The 22,125-nt window shown below is 38.3% G+C and overlaps 1 protein-coding gene across 5 annotated transcripts in view; it reads right to left on the reverse strand.

Moving 5' to 3' along the window:
• Nucleotides 1-22,125, reverse strand: part of LOC149573029 (uncharacterized) — a 390,937-nt gene that overhangs the window by 349,888 nt on the left and 18,924 nt on the right. For all 5 annotated transcript variants that reach the window (XR_016360008.1, XM_089814177.1, XM_089814175.1 and 2 more), the window contains exon 2: nucleotides 11,109-11,405. Coding sequence is in view for 4 of the 5 variants with exons in the window: in XM_089814177.1 (XP_089670303.1) it covers nucleotides 11,109-11,381 (273 nt within the window). In the remaining variant the exon portion in view is untranslated. The remainder of the gene's footprint in view (nucleotides 1-11,108; nucleotides 11,406-22,125) is intronic.

Here is a 22,125-nt window from a genome sequence, read left to right on the forward strand (position 1 = left end):
TATCTTTATCTCCCACAGACTTTTGTTGTCCAGATGGCTTTCTATTCTTTGTAGATTGCATCTTGGTGTCCGCGGGCTCATCTTGTTCATTGGCGGCTTCACTTTTCCAACCTCAGCGTAGTGCGGCTTTTCCCTATCTTCCGCAGATTGAACTCCACAGCTCCCTCTCCTTCTGCGGACTTGGTTCCTCCGCGGTGACTATTTTTGGCCACGGTTTGACTTTTTATGATGGCGGCTTTAATTGTTTCCACGGATGCGTGCTCGTAGACACTGGGTGTCCTGCGGACGTTTGGCCACGAACACTGAGCGTCCCATGGACCCAGTGTCTACGGACACAGGGTGTCTCGCGAACACTGATTGACTCGCGGACACCTATGCCCCACGAGAAGATTTCCGCAGACTGGGTTAGATCTCCACGGGCTATGCTTTACTTTTCCGTGGGCAGTGTTTTCAATATCCTCAGGAGGTGCTTTAGTCTTCCACGAGCTATGATTTAATCTTCGTGGGGAGTTTTGTATTAAGTTTTCGTGGTGATGCAGTCACGGCACTAATCTTCAGCTTCGAAGGCGAAACCATCAAAGTAATTGGGAGTGATAGATAGACAAAACAGGTAGGAGCTAAAAATAATAATAATAAAAAGATAGATTGAAACAATTCAAAATGAGTAACGCATGATGCCAAAGGGAAGATAAGCAGTTGCTAGAAAGAGTGTGGAATCAGAAGAAAATCACAAAAAATGGTGTTTCGTGTGGCTTCAGAAGTGCTAATTTGGTCTCGGCGGCAAGAGGCGATGCCCCTTGACCCCACCCTGTATTGCGACAAGGAGCGCACCTGGGGCACTACCCCTCGACCCTGCTAGGGGCGTTGCCCCCTAGACCCCCAGTCGTTGTGGTTATCAGTCGTGGAAAGTGTGACCAGTTGATGAGACCTGGATCTGCTGCCGGCATGGAGTGTCTGTGTACGAAAGGCACTTGGAGTGGGTGTTGGACGTGAGGCTGTCTTGGTGGATGCACAGAGAGCTCGAGAGGAGTTGATCATCCAGTTGAAGGCAGTTCAACGACACTTGGCTCAGGGTACCCAGTTGGAAGCAAAGAAAGCGGCACATGTGGCTATCAAGGTCAACTTGATTAAGGAGACAGTATTGTGTTTGTAGAGGCTACAGATGCAACACATTTTGGAGACCAGTTAGTGTATTATGTTTTGCTAATCTGTTCTCCATATGTTGTAATTGTATTTTGTAATTGTCGTCTGGAGACGACTTTTTCTTTTGAGGGGGATGATGTCATCGGTAGAAACTGTAGCCAACAGGGTGTTGGCGGTAAAGATTTTGTAGCCGACGAGCTGACGGATTCATGTCATTGGTGAAGATTTTGTAGCCGACGGACCCCTTCGAGAAGGTTCGGCGAAAAGTATTTATACCCCGTCTGGGTACATTGTAAATCATCTTATCTTGTCTTATACTCTGGATATAATCTGTTGGCATATGCAAATGAAAAAGTACTGTTGTTACTATTTGTGTTCAATATCTGTGTGCATTTCTTAATTAACCTATGCGGTAAACAGCTGAAACCAAGAAGCTTTGCCAAAAGAGTGCTATGACTCAAAACAGACTACAAAACTTCATTTTTGTGGAAAAAACGGTAAAACCCAGAATCTCAAGCAACCTTGCGTATTATAGACAACATGAAATGATTTTTAAGGAGAAAATCAACAAACCCAAAAAAACAGAAACAGATTCAGAAGGCGAAAAATGCAACTTTGCCTTGATCAAAAAGCTCGAGAACTTGTGTTGTTGGCTGGGTCGGAGGTCGGACGAGTCTTTGTGCCTAAAACAAAGCTCATCCAAACAACGATACTCAAAGATGGTTAACATGCTGCTTCCAGTGGTTATAATTGCGGCCATTGAATCGTAGACTGCCCTCCAACATCAAATTAGTCAAAGATGCCATTTCGACTTCAAGACTGAAATTCAACAGGCACAGATTTCAAGGCAAATTCCAAAAGACCCAAAAGAATCAGAGAGTGACCCAAAAGAGAGCTCGAAAAACCCAAAAAGAATCTACTGTCGGTTTCTAGATCTGCTGGCTCAAAAATCGAGGCACAGAAAATGAGGTACCCAGAAAAAACAGATTACAACCCAGTTGAGCCCTTGAAAAACCCACCAAGAATCTAGAATCAAAAAAATTTCGAGCCCAAAAATTAGGGTTTTGAAGAAAACCCTAGCTAGCGGCCATTAATGGTCCAAATTACAGAAAATAGGTGTTTTGCAAGCAGAAAAATGGTGTTTTTGCAGGGACAGCATAAACGATGAACAATGGAGACAAAATGAACTGATTCTTGACCCTAAAATCGCAATCTTGCAAACAAAAGGAGTCGTGATTTTATTGTCAAATGAGCCTGAAAAGATACAGACGCGAGCTGCTTTAGACACGCACTATTTGGAGGAAAAACAGCATGATTTGTGTCGTGATCTATAGTCAAAACGATCCCCTAAAAAGACACGAAAAATGGGCACTGAATCGCGGCTAGTAGAGACTCGAAGGCACAAAAAAAAGCATGAAAAAGATGCCACGTTTTGCAAACTCATGTCGCGATTTCCAGTCCCGAGTTGCAAATTCTTTGCATCCCAAACCCTAGCCTGAACTAGGTATAATGAAGCAAAATAATCTAGAGAATGAATAATTTCTAAAATAAGGTTCAGATAATTTCAATAAGAAATTATTATTTTCAAAAAAAATTCAACCTTGCTCTGTTACCATGTTACAAGATTCAAGAATTGGCAGATTAATGGATTTCTGGATGATTTATTGATTAACAGAGGAACAAATGTGTTCCTTATAAAGAATTAAAAGGACGTTGTTTCTAAAAGAAACAACGTAGACTAAAGACGAATTTAGAAACAAAACTGAAGACAGGATAGGAAACATTCCTATTTAGACTGAAGACAAAAGAGACAGGATAAGAAACATTCCTATCTAAACTAAAAGACGGACTACAGACAAGTAGTTGACCATTATAGAAAGTATTCAACTAAGGAGATAATATCTTAATAAAGATATTAAAAATATTATCTTAATAGTATAGAGGCTAATATCACCTAGAGAACGAAAATGCTCACAATCCAATGGAGGACTGACCCACATCATCTTTGATGCAAAATGAGCTAATAGAATGTAGTAAAAGAAAAATGGGAGGAGAGGAATATTCCTTTTGCATAGTTGGGGCAAATGAGTCAAACAAGCACTTTATTTAGGAGTGTGATGCTCAAGCTAACATTTGAGTCAGATCTGTGGATACTTTAGCAGCAGTTTCTTTACATGATTTGTTTAAAGAGGAGATTGAGAAAAAGAGAGAATTAATCATCAAGAGAAATAGAAAAGATAACATGGTTAGGTCAACCACCCAATAGGTCACGCTTGCCTTCATAGATGTTAAATGCCCTCTATTCTATTCTATGTGTATTAAGCCCTAACTATTTCATAAGAGCTTTAATTTTAAATTTTCTGATCCCATCTTTACCATATCATCAACATACAAGAAAGTCATTACAAGACAACCATCTACCTACTTCTAATAAATAGAATGAACATCTTAGCCACGACAAACCCAAGATCCCAAAAAAGAGGCATCAAAAGCTTGGCACCAAATCCTAGGAGACAGTTTTAAACCAGAAAAGAATCTCTTTAATTAAAAACCCAATTTTCCTTGCCTTCAGCACCATAGTTTTCTCATTTTATCATACAAATATAATCTTATATATCCCCATGGAAATAAAGCAATTTTGACATGCAGTTTCTCTACTTCAGAATCAAAAACAACAATCAAAAGTAGCAACCTAATGGAATTCAGATTAGCAACAGGAGAGAAAACATTCATTCAAATCTATTCTTGGGCAAAGTCCTCAAAATGAATTTTTTGCAAATGTTGATGATCTGCATAAAGCCTCAAAAATTTATCACCCAAACCATAATGTGGGCAAGGTGAGAGCATATGGTTTGGTTGGGATACTAACTTGCCGGTGACAAGCCACAGAGCCCTATCATCTATGAACCACTTGGACTGTTACACTAGAATGATGAAAATCTTAATAATATTCTATTTTTATCCAGATAATTATTACGAGAAATTGTCCAACAATTTGGAAAAGGACATTATCAAAAATATTGGAAAGTAAATTGCATAAAATATAAAATAACTGAAATACGAGCTAATATATTTAAAGGATGAACAAGTGCTACAAACTAAACCAAAACCTGGGAACTACCAAACTGTATAGATGGTACAATATTAAACCAAAATAAACACTAAGATAGAATCAAAATCCATAGCCAATCAACACAAAACTCTGAATTTTGTCCCTCGGTGGCATGGCAAATTATAGAAGCATAGTATTAGAACGATATAAATTGGGCTTCCATATGATGTTCAACTCAACACGGCACTGAATTTGTTATGTTGGAACTTTGAAGAACTTGTACTCCAAATATTATATGAAAGTTTATTTGCAAAAAATAAAAGATATGCAACCAATGTAGAAAGTACTGCATCCAACAAATAGTCTACATAATATTTAAATATTCAAATCTGCCTGTCTTTGACCCGCATAATTTTCATTCATGCATATAAGTCATTCAAACTATGCTGCAAACCCATTTCAAATGGTATTGGCAAACATATATTGATATTAATCATTCAAGCATATATGTTAGGCAAAGGATAGACCAAAAACATTGTGTTATCCCTTGTCTCTTTTAATGCGGTAATCCAACAATTTTCAAATGGCAGCAACTTATATGAAACCAGCATATATTTAAATATGCTTTGAATCCCTTTTAAAATTTCATCGCCATTTCAAATACTACAGCAGACTTCACCATTAGTAGAATTCTGGTAAGGATTATTATAATATGGTATGAATTTGTATATGATAGGATAACTTTTAAAGCCTAGAAGATATTCCAACATCCTCCAAAAATAATAATCACTCTACTGTCAGCCTCCTCCCCCCTCAGCCCAACAAGACTATGATCAGTGACAAAAGATACAGCACTCCCTTTTAAATGAAATAATTAAAAGGGAACGTTACAGCAGCATGAGAATCTGCCATACATGCCTTTTGGAAGGAATAAGATATTTTCTTATTCAAAAGAAAGTTCTGAATGTTCTACCCTCTTAAATTTTGGCTCTTCTTTGGAAATATGTGCTGTGAACTCTTCTTCCTTCTCAACTCCACTTTCACAAATTCTTCCCCATACTCATTGGTCATAGACGGTTAAATTTTTCCTTCACATTTGTTAACAAAAATTTCAGCTAACACATTTGCAACTAATAAGGAATCTTGGGCATCCTTCTTGATATTAGCTAATAAGACTAATGAGAAGACTAGTGTAGTGCCTCTCCCATTTGACTTTTGTAAGTCATCCCAATGGATGCAACCTTGTTGATCTCTCTTTAAGATGGGATCATGGTTGGGACCATGAGTGGTCTACACTTATTGTATCAATTACTTTGATTATGCTTATGGCTGATTTATAAGATTATGTTGTGATTTATGGTTCACTGACGTTTGTGTCAGTGGTTACCAAGATCGATGTGGTATCATGATGTTATTCCGTGATTACCTGGAGATGTGTGCAGAGATTGCACTGTGTACTATTACCGTGCCACACTGGACTAGGTTCCTATAGCAGTGGTTAGTCATGTTTATGACTGTGTTCGCTTATGTGTTTTAAGTGCCTATTCATCTTGTTTATCAACCATTATTAAATGCTTAAATAATTAGAATGGATTGTCCATGTTGGATTCATTGGTTTTGTGTTGCAGATATTTACCTTGTTATGTTTTGATCTAAGAGATATTTGTTACTTATGTTTTACATTTGAGATGACCTGAGGGTCAGATGTTATACTTTGATTTCAGTATCACAGATGTTAGACTACTATGTTGTTTAGTTGATCATATTGCATGATGATGCCATTTTGAGATGACAGTGTGTTTTATGATGATATTTGGTTATCTGGTATTTGGACATATCCCTGATTATGTTATGTGATGGATTTAATGCTATGGTTATTTACTTCATTCTTGCTTCATTATGCTCTATGCGAACGTGAGTGATGTAAATGGACTATTTCGGTATAACTGAATAAATAGTTAAATTAGTCATTTAATATATTTATTGCTTCGTCTATGTTATTATATGCAATTTCACTTGATCGTGTTGTTTAATGTGCAGGATTTATATCCCTGACAGTGGCATATGGAGTTAGTGATTCAACCATTCATATTTTACCAATGTCGTCCCTGTATGGTCGACATATCCTTACTTTAATTGTTTAATTAATCCTTTTGGTGATTATTAAATCCAAACTCAGTGCATTTTGTGATTAGACCAGTGAGTGTATTTGTGCATTTAAAGGTTGGCATTGTCGCGAAAGTTAAAGAATTTTTTGTGATTTTGTGCTTTCGGGCTTTATTTTATTTTATTTTAATTTTTAGCAGCTTTTCCATAGATGAATTCCTATTACTAGGAATAACCTGTTTTCATTTGGGTCGATTCAAGGTTTAACTAGGTTGGTCGGTTATTTGCCCTAATCGATTATTCACTCAAAAAGTGAATAAATATTCAAAAAGGAATTTAATTCCTCACTTCTCACTTTTCAATTAGAAAGTTTGAGAGTTTATTGTTCTATTCGTTGTGGGAGCTAGGGGCGTGGGATCGTCGCAAGGTTGATCTTGTTGGATCCAGCTCGGAGAGACCTTGGATTGCTGCAATTCTCAATTACTTCTGCAGGATTTTTATTTTATGGTTTAGTTGCCCGTTTTGTCGTTTTGGCTATGAGGTAGGGTTCTCTCGTTTTATTGTTTCTGCTTCGTTTCTACTTCTATTTTTGGTAGTCGTTTCTTAGGAGGCTGAGAACTAGTGTTCCCCTCCATTTCTGTTTGTTGGTTCAACCCAGTTGGTCGACTATGAACATTTTCCCTGTTTTTGGGATGGGGGTTTGAGGTTTCGCGCCGTTATGCTGGCCGTTTTTGCATATAGTGTTCGAACCCAAATTTTATTGGAATTTCGGAGTTTTTGTGCCCAAAGACCAAATGGGTTTTAATTTCGAAATTTTCCAATTTTTTGGGATTTTACCTTGATTTGCATGCCGCCAAGTTTTCTCAGGTTTTCTTGGCATGATGGTGGTCGTGGACATGGATCATCTATAGGATGTCAGTCAGACCATTGTTGCACTTTTATATTTGCATTGGGATGTGTGTCGCATTCGTACTCCCGACGTTGTGTTTGGTTGAGTGATTTTATATCTGGTGTTATGGTTTCTTTTGGACCTTTGTTATTGTTTTGTGGACACTAGGATTCACGTAGAATCCAACTCCCGGATTGAGGCCAGTTGAGTGAGTTCATGATGTTTGGTCTTGTTGCGCCATTGGGATTCATGTAGAATCCATACTCCCAGATTGAGGCCGATTGAGTGATTTCATGATGTATGGTTTTATTGTCTTTGGGATTCATGTAGAATCCGTCCTCCTGAGTTGTTTTCAGTTGAGTGATAATTTGCTTGTGTTCCCATGTAGTCCTTGTGTTATGATCTTCGTGATGGTGGTGTGCCACATACAAGTACGTGCACATACATTTGTCGGCTGACTTGCAAGGCCCGATCTTCCATGGCACTTCCGAGAGTCATGATCATTGGGGTTGGGTTGGGGAATATGCATGCCTACGGGCACTCATCATTGGATGAGCATGGGTAGGGTAGGGTAGCACATGGAGGAGCTTCTATCTCGTAACCTGATGACTATTTCCTTTTGGTTGGCAGAGGAAGTTTAATACAAGTGATAACTAAATAAAAATGTGTGAGTGATAACAAAACTTAAGATAACAAAAAGTAGGTTGTGTGCCTTCCGTTGAGAAGAGTTGCTACCTAGGTTGCCTTCTGTGTTGGGAAGAGTAGCTACCAATACTAGCTTGGACTTGTCGATGCCAAGCGACTCTCCATGGTGTCAGCCCCTACATAGCAGCCCATTGAGTGTCTAACCAAGACCTGTAATTTATGCATTGTCTATGTTCTTGGTCTCAGTCATCATATTGTCTGGCATGAGTATTAGGCATGGACGTTTGCTTTATGTGTGTGTTTGTGGTTGGATCATCATCTTCAGCACGGCAGGAGTGGACCTGCGGGTTCCACGTGGTTGGCAGGCGTAGCTACCTATACCACTGTTGGGGACCAGTGTACAAAGAAAGTCTTTTGTCCTAGTGCAACTGTTACTGGATGTTTTCACTTGATACTTCAGGTTCCGGAGCATGCTCTCTTGTAATTTATGCTTTCATTGGAATGCTTGGATATCATGTTTAGATTATGCTAGTTTATTTGATGCATTCCTATATTATGATGTTTAGCATATGATTAGATGATGTGAATTGCTTCATTGGTGTATCTATTGCTTATTGGTTTAGCATGTTAGATTACCTATTCGTATGATGTTTAGCATATGATAGATGTTGAGTTTGATTTGTAGGATTATCTTATGCTTCACTTCTAGCATGTTAGATTTCCTTACTCTTATGTTGTAGCATGTTTTAGTAGTGACATCCTCATAAGATAGCTCCGACGATCTTGTCGATGGTTTGGAATATTACGCATGGGAGATGGCTAGGATCCACGATAGTCTCATGATGCCATTAACCGTTGGGAGGAACCGCGTACTTACTTTGGTTGTTCAATTATTGCAATGTTGCTTCTGTACATTGTGATGTTGCTTCTGTACACTGTGATGTTGCTTTCAATACGTTCTTTTATTGCTATGGTTTAGATGGATAGATGTTTCTCTTTCTTGTTTCATGGCATCTTGTTGTTTATGCACTCAAGTGTCCGTTCCTCGATCTACATGGATCTAGTACTCCTCGGTGTGGAGGAAATTTATTTCCTAGATTTTTACCTTTATGTTTTTTGGCTTGCTGGTCTGTATCCTCGCGCAAGAATGCAAATGTGTGTGTGGTGTGCTAGGTTTTCTCACGCGGCTTGCAGTGAATCCTCGCACGAAACCCCTCACCAATTTGGGTGTTTTGGCTGCTGGGCCAAGCATGTCCTCGCACAAGATGGTGTTTCCTCGCGTGGCTCAGTGTACTTTCTCACACAAAGAGGTGCTTCCTCACACGAGAATGTCAGTTGTTATTCTCTCGCACGAAAAACAAGGGGTCTCTCCATTGTTTTTCGAAGAATGCAATTTGGACTTTTGAGTACCCTTTAGGAATGCTAGTGGTTTAATGATTCGACAAATCGGAGATCTTGTGTTCTGATGTCGTCTTGGGTTTTCGTTCTTCAATTTGGTTGTATCAGTTAGGTTGTGGTGTTTGGAGATCTGTTGATTGTTGGGATTGTTGGTGAAGTCTTTCGTTGCGATCTTTGTGATCCCTGTATAATGTTGTCATGTGCATTCATACTTGTAAAAAAAAATATCTCAGCTTGTATTGAATCCTTGTTCCAAGGATCTCCGGATGGGGCATTACAACTAGGGTACAACATCACTCTCACTTATAACCTAAGATATAATAGTCTGCATTGCTGTCATAACATTTTATGCATGATACTTTCTAAAGTAGCAAAGAAATGGTGAAACATTTTGAGAATAAGTTCATCACGTTCAACGTCAATTATCAACACAGAAGATCTAATTTTTGCAACAGTTTCTAGAAGTCTTATTCTTGGCAAAAAAAGATGTCTTCTATCATCCAAGATTATAAAGCACGGAAAAACTCTCTACAATCACACAAATACTTCATTATGCCATCATTGTGTGGGATTCAAGAGTTGTAAATAATGCTAATGGTGACTTCAAGTATCACATCTTCATCTGGGTGTTTCATAAGTTCTGCTTAAAAAGCCAAATAATTTATAGTGACGAACATAGCATACTGCATCTTTATTGAATCAAGTTGATTTATCTTAGATCAACAACATCCATCATTCATGCGAGATCAGTGCCCAAGTCCCTTTCCTGCACTCAAAAGATTCTCTCCCAATTCTAAAGCCACATTTCACAGGAAAATGGAATCAAATCTCTGGTATGAAACTGCTGAGAACGATTTAAGTGCCCAAGTCCCTTAAGATCCTTCACTAACAAGCTTCTTTCCCAACTCTAAAGCCACAATTCACAGGAAAATAGAATCAAATCTCTTATATGAAGCTGCTGAAAATGATTTGTGGGCATGAGTAGCACGAAAAAAACTACTGAAATTCTGACATGCAATTGAAGATCTTTGCAATAAGTGTTCACTTCCAACGGGCTGGCAAGATCATCAGCTCTAATACCTCTGTAATAACCACCCCCAAATTTTATGAAAATATTACAATTGAAATGGACTGCAATGCAATGTCTCTATCACTTTCTCATCACCCAATTCCCAAGATTGGCAAGGTGACAGCATACAGTGTATAGGAACACACCAACTATCAAAAATGCAACAACTTGAAAGAAAATAAGTTAGCAACAATCTTGTACAAACTTCACTTCTTCAGAGGAGTGTGTTAAAGTAAAATAGCAACAGTGTCATCCAAACTTCACTTCTTCAGAGGAATGTGTTATGTAAGAGCTGGAAAAAAAAGCACTTCAACGCTTATTCAGCAGAGTGTGCAAATACAATGAATACATATACTTCTCACTTATTTAGCAGAGAGTGTGATTGCATAACACAATCACTTCCACTGATTCAATGGTGAATGCAATTACAACAGCCATAGCAATTCCTCTTATTCAGTGAGGTGAGCAAATCAGCACTCCAATTATTCAGTGGCAAGCAAATATAACACTTCCACTTAATCAGTGGGTTGAGAAACTTCCACTTATTCAATGGAATGAGCAATTGCATTAAAATGCACTTCTGTGAAACTACAATAAAACTTAACAGAGGCAAAACTCAAATATTTGAACATTCAATTTGTGACAGGATTCAGACATGAGATGTTGGTTAAAGACTCATATCAAAATCGGTTAGTTGATGATGCCTTCTGTAACATTTAATAATGTACGGCAGCAGGAATTAAATATTGAATAAGTATGATATTTATTATTAAATGTCATGAAAGATTTGAAACAGGACTCTGAACCTTCCATTCTGCAGATTCATGAAAGAAACCTCCATTGGGGGTAGTGGAAGCGCCAGTCATCAGAAATTTTTTATTTGCACATAATTTCAAGAAGCTTGGAGCCACATGGCTATCTGCCATGCATGTCTGTTTTTGTACTTTCAGGTGCCAATATTTTAACCTTGCCCTTGAAGCATCATGAAATCTTCCTTCGTATGGATTGATAGTCAGCAAACTACCTTTCTTGAATGCAGGCCATGATATGATTTGATCAATAGTGATATATATTGCCATGCAAGATCAATAATCTCACTAGACCTGTAAAAATAAAAACAACGTTTCATAAATGAGCATTACATAGTCAAAGCATTTCTTCGCCACTCATCAGTTTAATAAGTCTAAATGGAACAAAATCAACCCAAAGCACTTGCTTTCACATGCATCAACTTTTTAAATATAAATCCTGCCTTTCATCAACTTAGGAATGCTATACAGTTTGCATATAATATAAAAAAGTCACTTATCATCCACTATCCACTATATCATTACAATTTATTCTTCTAGTTTTCTTGTGCAACTAAAAAAGATCTAAAATTCAAATGTAATAATGTGAGAACCACGGATATCATTAATCTAGTCTATTTAAGCCACTGACTTTGATAGCAGAAAAGTAGAAACAAGAGAGTGGAGATGTATGGCAGCTTTTGCATCGGTAAACTAGACAAATGACCAGGGTTTGGTTGATCTCTCTTGACCTTTCATTGGCTAATATCTTCTGTATTGACCAACAGAACTGTTGTTTGACAAGTTTATGTTACGTTAGTCAAACATTTCTACTGTGTTGTCAATTGTTTGATCAATGTACCAGCAAAATTGATTAGTTTGACCATTGTATCTGGTTTTCTGACCAGCAAATCTAGCTACAGTCTGACTAAATATGCTTTTTGTTAAATCTTGCACAATGAGAAATAAACATATGATGACTGAACTCTGTTAAAGGAATCATCAAATACATGTGAAAATCCTGTTGATTGCGCCCCCCCCCCCCCCTCCCAACACATTTTTCTTCTGGATTGAGGGTGACATTAAAGTGACCTCCTATTATGCAAAACTGTCCTGGTATGATTTCTAGGTCGGCCTCAATTTCATGTTGTCCTTTTCTATACATTCCATGTTGTCCTTTTCTATACATTTTGAAAAAGTCCTTAAACATTAATGATCACAAACTGTACTTTGGTTTTACATGCTCTTTATACATCTGCTCATCCAATTTGTCTTAAGAAATCTAAAGTAAAGGATGTCCATCTTGGGTCCCAGGCTACAGCTAATCCTTCTGAGGCTCCTTCAGAAATGATCTCCTTAATCTCCCAAATGCCAAGTTTTTTCTTCAGGGAGTCCAGTTCCTCCCTGCTTAGTTTTGTTTCCTATATTAGCAATATTTCAGGGTTTGACTTGTGAGAAACAGCACTTTAGAAGTCATTGTTTGTTAGGAGCATTCAAGCCCCAAACATTCCATGATATAAGCTTCATGGCTCCGTGGAAGGAACCACCCCTTCCCTACATGAAGTATAGTTGTTATCTTGATTTGACTCCCAACCAAGCCATCCTTTTCTCTTACCTCTAATAGTGACTATCTACCTCGTTTCTTTACACTTTTCCATGCCATTGGTTGCAATCCCTAGGATTGGGTTGCTAACATTAACTTCTTTCTCCCTAGGCTCAATCATTCTATTTCCAAAGCATTATGGACAATTTCTACTTCCTAGCTTCATAATCCTTTCAATGAGGACTTGTTTTTGCTTATTAATAGCCTCCATATTTATCATCTCAACTACATTGTTGTTGATATTTTCCTCCAGAATTTTCTCACCACTTTGTCCTCAGATACATTGCCTACGTCTAAGTTCTCATTATTGATCACTTGAGTAACCAGTTGAGTGTTGGAATCAATATTATTTGGGACATCAACCTGTCAATTGGAGTAAGTCAACTATTTTCTTCTTTAATACTCGAGCAATATAACAAAGAGAAATTAGCACAGTGTTGGGGATAAGGGTTGGGTCTTGTTGGTAAACAGATTTGTCATTGTGAAGTTATCTCTGAAACTGACCCTGTTTTCCCTGTGAACAGCAACAATTGTGCCAATAGTTGGAGAGATGGCAATCGATCACTATCAACTTGCAATCTTCCTCTGCTTTTGAGAGGGGCAGCTCCCTCGTATAATGTATGTATTTGTAATTCTTTGTACTTTTCACCTAAAAGTACAAAACGATAGAACATGAAACTAAATAAGACAAACAACAAAAACCCAAAAGGCATACATACGAACACTGAATGGGATTCCACAATAAATAACAGGTTACAAGGAGATTTCAAGAGGATAAATGTAATGATGACCAAAATATGAATAATAGACCTTGACATATGAAAAGATATGTTATTTCAATATATTCATAACAAGATACCATGGAATGAATACATTTGCCAAATAGGAAGACAATCAGACTGCATCAATATGGAAGAGATCACTAACTCAACATACAAAAAGCGAGTGATTCAATAAACAAAGAACACATTCAAGACATACGTCTTAAGGAGTTCTTTATTATTTTCCTGAAAAATATAGAAGTTCAAGAAAATCCAATGCATAATGTAAATCTAAAAGTCTCTTTACAAATTTCTCCAGCATTTTCCCTTCGTAAAGTATGTTGTCGGTAGAAATTGTGTATCAGCCGATGGGTCCCTTCGGAAAGGTTCTTGTTATATAGCCGACGGACCCCTTCGGGAAAGTTCTTCGGACAATATTTATACACCCTTCGGGATTATTGTAAATCTTCATGGAAGCATAATGTAATGTCTTTGGCATATGCGAATAAAATAAGAAGTTCTGCTATTCATATCTATTGTCTGTGCTTCAATTTCTTTACCCAGTACGGTAAACATTTGGCGCCGTTGCTCAATGGACCTGGTACGCAGGCAAGCGAATATGAATTAAATGCCGAATCAGTTGAACAAAGATAAGAATAAGCTGAAGGAAAATGATGACATACGCATTGCACAAGAAAAATTAATTTTGGCTCAGCAGACAGAGCGTCGAAGGAGATTTTAGAGGATTGCCAACGGAAAAAAGAGCGCGGAAGGATTGTTGAAGGAGACTGGACGGGAAGAGAATCCTAACGGAAGGAGATCAACTTGCACGGCTCGGAGTGCCGAGGGAGCACGAGCGTGGAGTGACCTCTTCGTCCGAGATATACTTCCGGAACAGGCAGCTTCGGTTGACGAAACCTCTTCTTCAACAAACAGCGCGGAAGTCGAAAATAGCGCAAGTGTTGCAAACAGTGCAGGTGTGCAAAACAGCGCAGGTGTCCAGAACAGCGCAGATGTGCAGAATAGCACAAGTGTTCAAAACAGCGCGGGAGCTCAGAACAACGCGGGTGCTCAAAACAACGCGGGAGTGCAAAATAGCGCAGGTACACAACAAAACCCCCAACATACAGTGATAATGGCAGGTCCCAAAGAAAAGTTGTCTAAATTTGATGGTGATGAAGCAGCTGATCCCATTCGACATTGTAAAACATGTGAAACGATCTGGAGAGCAAATGGCATAATAGATGCGAACGAATGGGTCCGACAGTTTTCAACCACCCTACGAGGTGTTGTGATTGATTGGTTTACTGACACAGATCTGCAGAAATTAAACACTTGGGATAACATTAAGGAGTTTTGTGCAAAATTTCAATTATTGCGCAATGATAATGAGATCGTCAATGAGATATTCAATACCAAGCAAAAGAAGAATGAAACAGTACGGGTCTTCGTCAGGAGGTTGAAGGACTTAATCAGTAAAATGGAGAATAAACCGGCAGATGGGCTCCACAAAAGATGGTTCATTAAAGGCCTTCACCCGAAGCTACGAAAAAAGATGAAGATCGTGCCACCATCGACATATACTGAAGCATACAATCAAGCATTGAACCTCGAAAGTGAACAGAAGACAAAGAAGAAGAAGAAGACCAACTCATCCGATTCAGATGACAATGAGCCTTCAGGAGAAGATAGCAGCAACGATGAAGGCAGCAGCAAGAAAGTTCGTTCTCTTCAGAAGGACATGCTTCGGATGATGAAAGAGTTCAAAAACATGAACAAGGAGACTAAGGGCAATGACCTATGGTGTACGGAGTGCAAGAAAGAAGGCCATACAAAGGGATCCTGCCCAAAAGATCAATTTTGTGAGATTTGCCAGATTATGGGACACGTAAAGGAATGCCCTTTCAATTTGAAAACAAGAACACCGCAGCAACTGTTCCTGACACAGGAGGCATCCCCGTCAGGAGGGAACGGGAACACCAGTACGGAAGGTGCCACATCGGGTGGATATAGAAACAACCGACACGGTCAAAACAACAACAATAGCAGCAACAACAATAATGGCAGAAGGAGTCGAATTCAGTATGATGCGAATGGTCGGCCGATAGTTCAATGTCGCGCATGCAATCTGTGGGGTCACTTTGCCCGAGAGTGCACAACGGCGAACACACCGAAGTTGCTATGTCGATGGTGTGGACCTAGCGATCATGACGATGCTAAGTGCCCGAAGTCTGGAGTAAACTTGATTACTGTCGGGATGGACGAGGAAGAAGTTCTAGCAATCACTTGAAAACAGGCGAAGCTCTACCCTAATCCGACGAAAGAAAAGAAGAGACTGGAGGAAGCCCGCGCAGAGATCCAGAGAGCAACGCAGGTAGAAACGACACACTTGAAGGACACGCCGAGTACCTCCGTACGGAACTGCACAAAACAGAACATTGTACGGAAAATATTGCAAGCCGAGATACCTGTCAGGATAAATGATCTGTTGCTCACTGTGCCTTAGCTCCGATCGGCACTCACAAACATCGCTCCCGCTGCTCAACTACTAGGAGAACATGGAAGGAAGGAGGAAAGTGGAGCAAGTACAGCGGACAAAAAGGAGAAGGAAAGAGGCGCAAGTGCAAAAGATTCGATGTTGTTAGCCCTCTCATCCGAACGCCATCCGGCAGTCGTCAAAATGGGAATCCTCGGGACTGTATTGACAGAAACGATTGTGGACGGAGGATCCGGTGTCAATGTGTTGCCTGAAGACACCTGGAAAAGGTTGGGACAACCGACATTATGGCCACCTACATTCCAGTTGCTAACGGCCGATCAACATGGAATCAAGCCATTGGGAGTACTCACAGCGCAACCAGTGACGATTGGAACACAACCATTCCTGTTGGACTTTGTCGTGATCCCACTGAAGCGGAGAGGATACGATGCTATTCTGGGTCGGGGGTGGTTGATACAAGCGAAGGCAAAACACGATTGGAAGAAAAATACTTTATCACTTGAAAGCAAAGGCCGGAAGTATGTCATCAATCTACACACTCAGATGGTTGGAGAAGAAGCTCTATCGTCGGATTCCGAAGGAGAAGTCGATGAGAGGAGGCAGAGTATAGAACTCGATTAGGAGGGAGTCCTGCGGTTGGAAGGAGGACGACAGACGACGATCTGGATTCGGTGAACGGTCTTTACCACTGGCAGATAGAGGATTACGAGCTCTTTCCGAGTTGTAATATGCTAAGGATCGACGAAGGTAAGAAAGAAGGAAATGAATGTCCAAAGGAACACAGAGAAGCCGAAGAAGGAAATCAATGTCCGAAGGAACACAGAGAAGTCGAAGAAGGAAATGAATGTTCGAAGGAACAAAGAGAAGCCGAAGAAGGAAATAAATGTCTAAAGCAACACAGACAAGCCAAAGAAGGAAAGGCGGGTATGACTGAAGCTAAAGGAAAGAACATATAGTACGAACCCAAAAGAAGGAAAGATTCCACTGTACGACCGTGCAGGAAGAAAGTATTATGTCGAACCACAGATATAGCAGAAAGGTACCGGCAGCAAGGAAGACACACGATACGGTCTGCACAGGCAACAAAGAGGAAGGGTTCAATAAAAGTTGTAGCAGTACAGAGTGAATGTGTTATTGACGGGCAGAAGGGGCAGCTGACAACGTCCATGGTAGCAAGCTTCGGGAACAAACTAGGGCGATATGGAGATGACACAGAACAAGCGTAGCAAGTTTCAACTCAGACAGTGACTGTTGAAGTATGATGGACAGAACGAGATCAAACCAGACAAGTTTCAAGTGAAATGGATCAGTGTGTCGTACAAAATTCGGGAAGTGGGTGATAATGGAACAATGAAATCATGGATGCTAGATGGACAGGAAGTGGCCGACACAATGCATAGGTCGAAGATGAATGTCTACCATGAAAGAAATAATGCACCTCCATGGACGAACAACTGAGAAAAGAATGACTGTAAGTACTGTAAATATTGTACATATGTAAGATCAATAAGGTCAGGAATTTTATTTTATTTTTTTGGCACTGTACGGATTCTTAACCTGCTCACCATACGGTTTTTGGAGGTTGTTACGGTTTTTGCATATTATAAAGTCTAGAAGCATACGGCTTTTTAACATTTTTTAAGTTTGAATTTGGCACAATACCATTGGTTGCCATACGGAAATTGGGAGTCTCAGTATCGAATTTTCTGGAGGTTTCGATCATTGTACGGACTTTGAATCGGTATGAGTGCAAATTTCTATGTAGTGTACGGTCTTCTTTACAAGAGGCTGCTGTACGGATTTTCTGGAGGAAAATAATGTACGGCTTGTTATAAGCTTGTGTTTCGTACAGATTTTCAAGAAAATATATTAAGGTAGCTAGCGTATGGGTTTCCATCAGATATAGTGTACGGATTTTAAAGTTTTTGAGCAGGTAATGCTGTACGGATTTTATAAGTAGAGGAAGGGTCAAGTTACCATAGTAAACTATGAAGGGCACTGTACGGTTTGTTAAATCAGTCTCCATACAGAAGACTTCCATCATTCACAGCGTACGGATTTTAGAGCCATTTTCCTGTACGGATTTTTTAAGGAAAGCAGCGTACGGAAATTGCAGTTGGGAATGCGAGGTGATTGTATGGATTTTTCGAGCATATCCTGTGTACAGATTTGGATTGCAAGATCACAGATTCTGAAGATTGGGGTTCGGTTTTTGGATGGCTTAATGCGGATTGTGTGAAACATTTAACCTTACTGTCGTTCGCATTTGATAGTTCCTGTACAAATTGTAGGAACATTACCAGGGGTTTGCAATTTATCCTACACGTTTTTTCTCCGACGTACAGATTTGGGAAGGCCTGTAACTTGCAATTTCTATACAGATTTCTCCTAACAACTACAGAACAAAACTCAAACAACTAATTACTGTAAACTCGCATTACATGTAATCACACATCTTCATGTAATGCATCCTCTTCAACTACAAACATGAAAGAAGAAGAAAGAAGACAGAAAAGAAGGAAACAATCCTAGGGATTGTTCTGAAAGGCCTTGTACTTGGTGATTTTATCCCGGATGATAATAGGATTCGGAGTTCCTATATTTTGTGTCACTGCATTCACCTTGATAATCATGGTGTTACGTCTTTTGATAGCTTGACTCTCTTTACTGAATTTTTCGTTGTCGTTTGAAAAATTGATGTGATCAAGCTTTTCTTGCTCAAGTTGTTGTGAATTCTCCTTTGTAGATTGGCACATTCTGGATTCTCTAACACTTTGAAAACCTTCTTGACGATGTCCGGATGTAAACTTGGAATAACTTTCCATCAGCACCTTTAATTTTTTTCTTCTTCTTTTTTGTTTGAAGTAAAGTGCTTGGCACATGGGAATGCGTGCCAATGGAGATTGCTGATTTTCAAAATGTGACTCAGGGTCTTGAAGACATTATTGCATGAAAAATGATTACATGTAAGTGCAACATGTAACAAGGGATGGAAGAATGAGATGGAATGCAAAGGCAAATAGTGAACAAGCTTTTACATGTAAGTGCAAATGGAAGATGAAGTGGAAAGCATCGAAAGATGCGAAACATGTAATTGCTCATGAAGTCGCGAATGCATGAGGGATGGAAATGGAAAATGGGATTACATGCATGTGCTGATGGTGAATGAGATGGAAAACATGTAATCGCATTTGTTGGAGGAGATGCGAAGTGTTGTGACATGGAAAGATGGAAATGGAATGTGAAGTGAAGTGAAATGTGCTCAAATTCTTGGGAAAAAACTTGCAATTTCTTCCAAAAGAAGAAAAACGAAAAAGCAAGCAAGCAAACAACGAAAAAAACGTGTGCCTTTGGTCTTAAACTCAAACGTGTCAAAATGCAATGCACTTCAACACAAATTCGAATTTGGAAATTGGGGAAAAACCAAAAATATTAAAATGAACCATTTCATCATTTTTAAAGGAAAAACGCACTTTCCATCGCATAGATTTCAACAAGTGGCAATCGTCAAGCAACAATATGCATGGAAATAGCAAGATAAGCATGAATAGAGGAGCAAGTTTAAAAATATCCACTTACTTGGAGGTTAAAGAGCCAAAAATAGCAAGTTTTTATACACTAAAGACCAATTCTCCCTTAAATCCGGACTTTCAAACAACTTTTTGACTTTTTCTATACATGCATGTAATGGACATTCAATGGTCGAATTTGACTTGAGAAGGCCAAAAATGTGGTCTCCAAAGACAAGAGAACGCATTAAAACTCAAAAACGATCCCTCTTAATCCAAGACAATGGGCTGAAAAGTCATTTTGTAAGTTTTTTGAACAAAAACGTGACTTTATTATGCAAAAATCTGGGCCATTTTGCAAAAACGTGGCCAAAAAATGCATGTTTTTGAGTCATTTTTGACTTAGGAATGCAAAAACAACTTCCCCAAATGTATATACATGGATCAAAATGCAAAAACGTGACTCCAAAACACAAAAAAGTGGATAAAAACCCCAATTTTTGGGCCTTTTTAGCAAAAACGTGATTTATAAAAGGCATGAAATGAATTTGTTTTTGGCTTCTAAGTGCAAAAATGTGAGCCAAGATGTATTGCAAATGATTGAAGATGCCAAAACTCCTCTTTTTCTTGCAAAAAAGTGATTTAAATCACCCAAAATGAATTTATTTGAAGATTTTTCCAAAAACGTGCCCTTGGAAGAAGTTTGAAAAAATATTTTTGAGCAAGATAAATCCATTTTCAATCTTGGAAAATCCGTTGCTAAGCAAAAACGACCCTATTGGAGAAAATCTCATGCAAAACCATCAAGTAAATCTCAAGTTATGATCAAAATCGGGTTTTTGGAGGGCAAGAGCATGTTCTTCAAAACCGGACTTTTGGGTTTTGGAGGGTCAATGCATATATTAAAACATGTCTTCCTCCAAAATCAGACCTTTTTAGGTCACTTACACATTTTAAAACATGCATCTCTCCAAAATCGCACTTTTTGGATGCCATTACATGTTTTAATATGTGCTCATAGGCAAAAACAGACCTTTTGGGGGAGGAAGCATATTTTAAAATGCAACTCACCTTTTAGATGTTTAAGCATGAAAACTTCACTTTTGATGCAATAGCATCAAAAAGGTCCACTTATGATAACTTTTTGATGTAATGACATCAAAAAGGTCCACCAAGTTGAACTTTATATGCAGTGACATGAAAAATGTCCACTTTTGATGGATTTTACATGTAATTGCATATAAAATGTCCACTTTTGATCACTTAAAGTCATTTAATTCACTTAAAATTATAAAAATGTTACAAAATGGGCCATAAACAATATTTATTTATCATATTTTGAAATATAACATATAAACATCATTTAAAAGAAACATTTAAATAAATATGTAATTTTTAAAACCAAAAATTAAACTGAAACTATATAATTATATAGTTACTTTAAGTGAAAAATTAAAAAGTAACACAACTTAAAATTATAACATGAAGTGCACTATAGTCACTTTAAGTTAAAAATTTAAAGTTAAAGTAACTTGAAAACATAACAAAAAGTGAATATAAATTATATTTATCAAATATTGAAAGTCAAATTGAAAATAGAACATCATATTTTTAATTTGTGTTGTTGCACCCAAAAGGTCCACTTTTGAAGCACTAAAATGGACATATCTTTTGACTAACAACTCCGATTGACCTCTAGGTTAGACTGAATCAAAGGTAAAAGCAAAAGGCATGACATGAGCGAAACCAAAGGACTAAAAACAAACAAACGCAAACTCAAAACCAAGGAACGGATGATGAAGGCCTCAAAAATCAAGCAAAGGCTCGGCAAAAAGCAAAACAAAAAAGACTTGACGAAAGCCTACAATAAAAAGATTCATTATCTCAATTGGTACCGATTGGTTGATCAATACTAACCAATTAAATAATGAACTAAACTCAAAGAAATGCGAAACTAATTTGAAAAAGTTTCGTACTGTTACCTACATTTTGTGGTGACAAAATGCAAGACAACACTTACATTACAGAATAGCCTTGTATTTATAGGCTTCACAAAATAACTACCTAATTTTATGGGTTAATTATTAAATCTCTTTTATGTGTTTTGGCCATGGTTAGTTAACTAGAAGGTTTTGCATAGAAAGAGTTGGTTAATTAACCTTGACAAAATTAACTCAATATGACTAAAACCACTGCTTACAAAAGTATATTACATCATAGAGAGGAAAAGATATTGGTAGATTGTTAGAATAGTGATGTGTCATCTCATAACAATGAACAACTTTTTCCGCGCTGAAATCAATTCCAATTGCATCAAATGAAAAACTTTTCAATCCAACTGAAATTGTCTTCACATCTGCAAAACAATAATCATCATTAGTAATAACATTTGCGTAGTGCCCCCTTTTTATTTTGACACACTCATAGATTCCTTAATCTTTCTCTTGTTCAAATCATCGCTGATAATGCTGCTGAACCAAATGTCCCTCTATGTACCTCTCTGACTTTTCTATCTTTCATCAAACATCTTGTGCAACATCCAAATGTCATGCTCCAGTATCTATCATATGTATTCCATGTGACTCATTTTAATTTGCAAGCATGCTCTTTGAATTTCATTTCTTCCAAACTATACTTTTCACATCTCACTTAATGAGAGGCC

The sequence above is a fragment of the Cupressus sempervirens genome, chromosome 2 (genome assembly GCF_028749045.1).
Source record: "Cupressus sempervirens isolate cs-2001-9-10 chromosome 2, ASM2874904v1, whole genome shotgun sequence".
In the NCBI taxonomy this organism is placed as follows: Eukaryota; Viridiplantae; Streptophyta; class Pinopsida; order Cupressales; family Cupressaceae; genus Cupressus; species Cupressus sempervirens.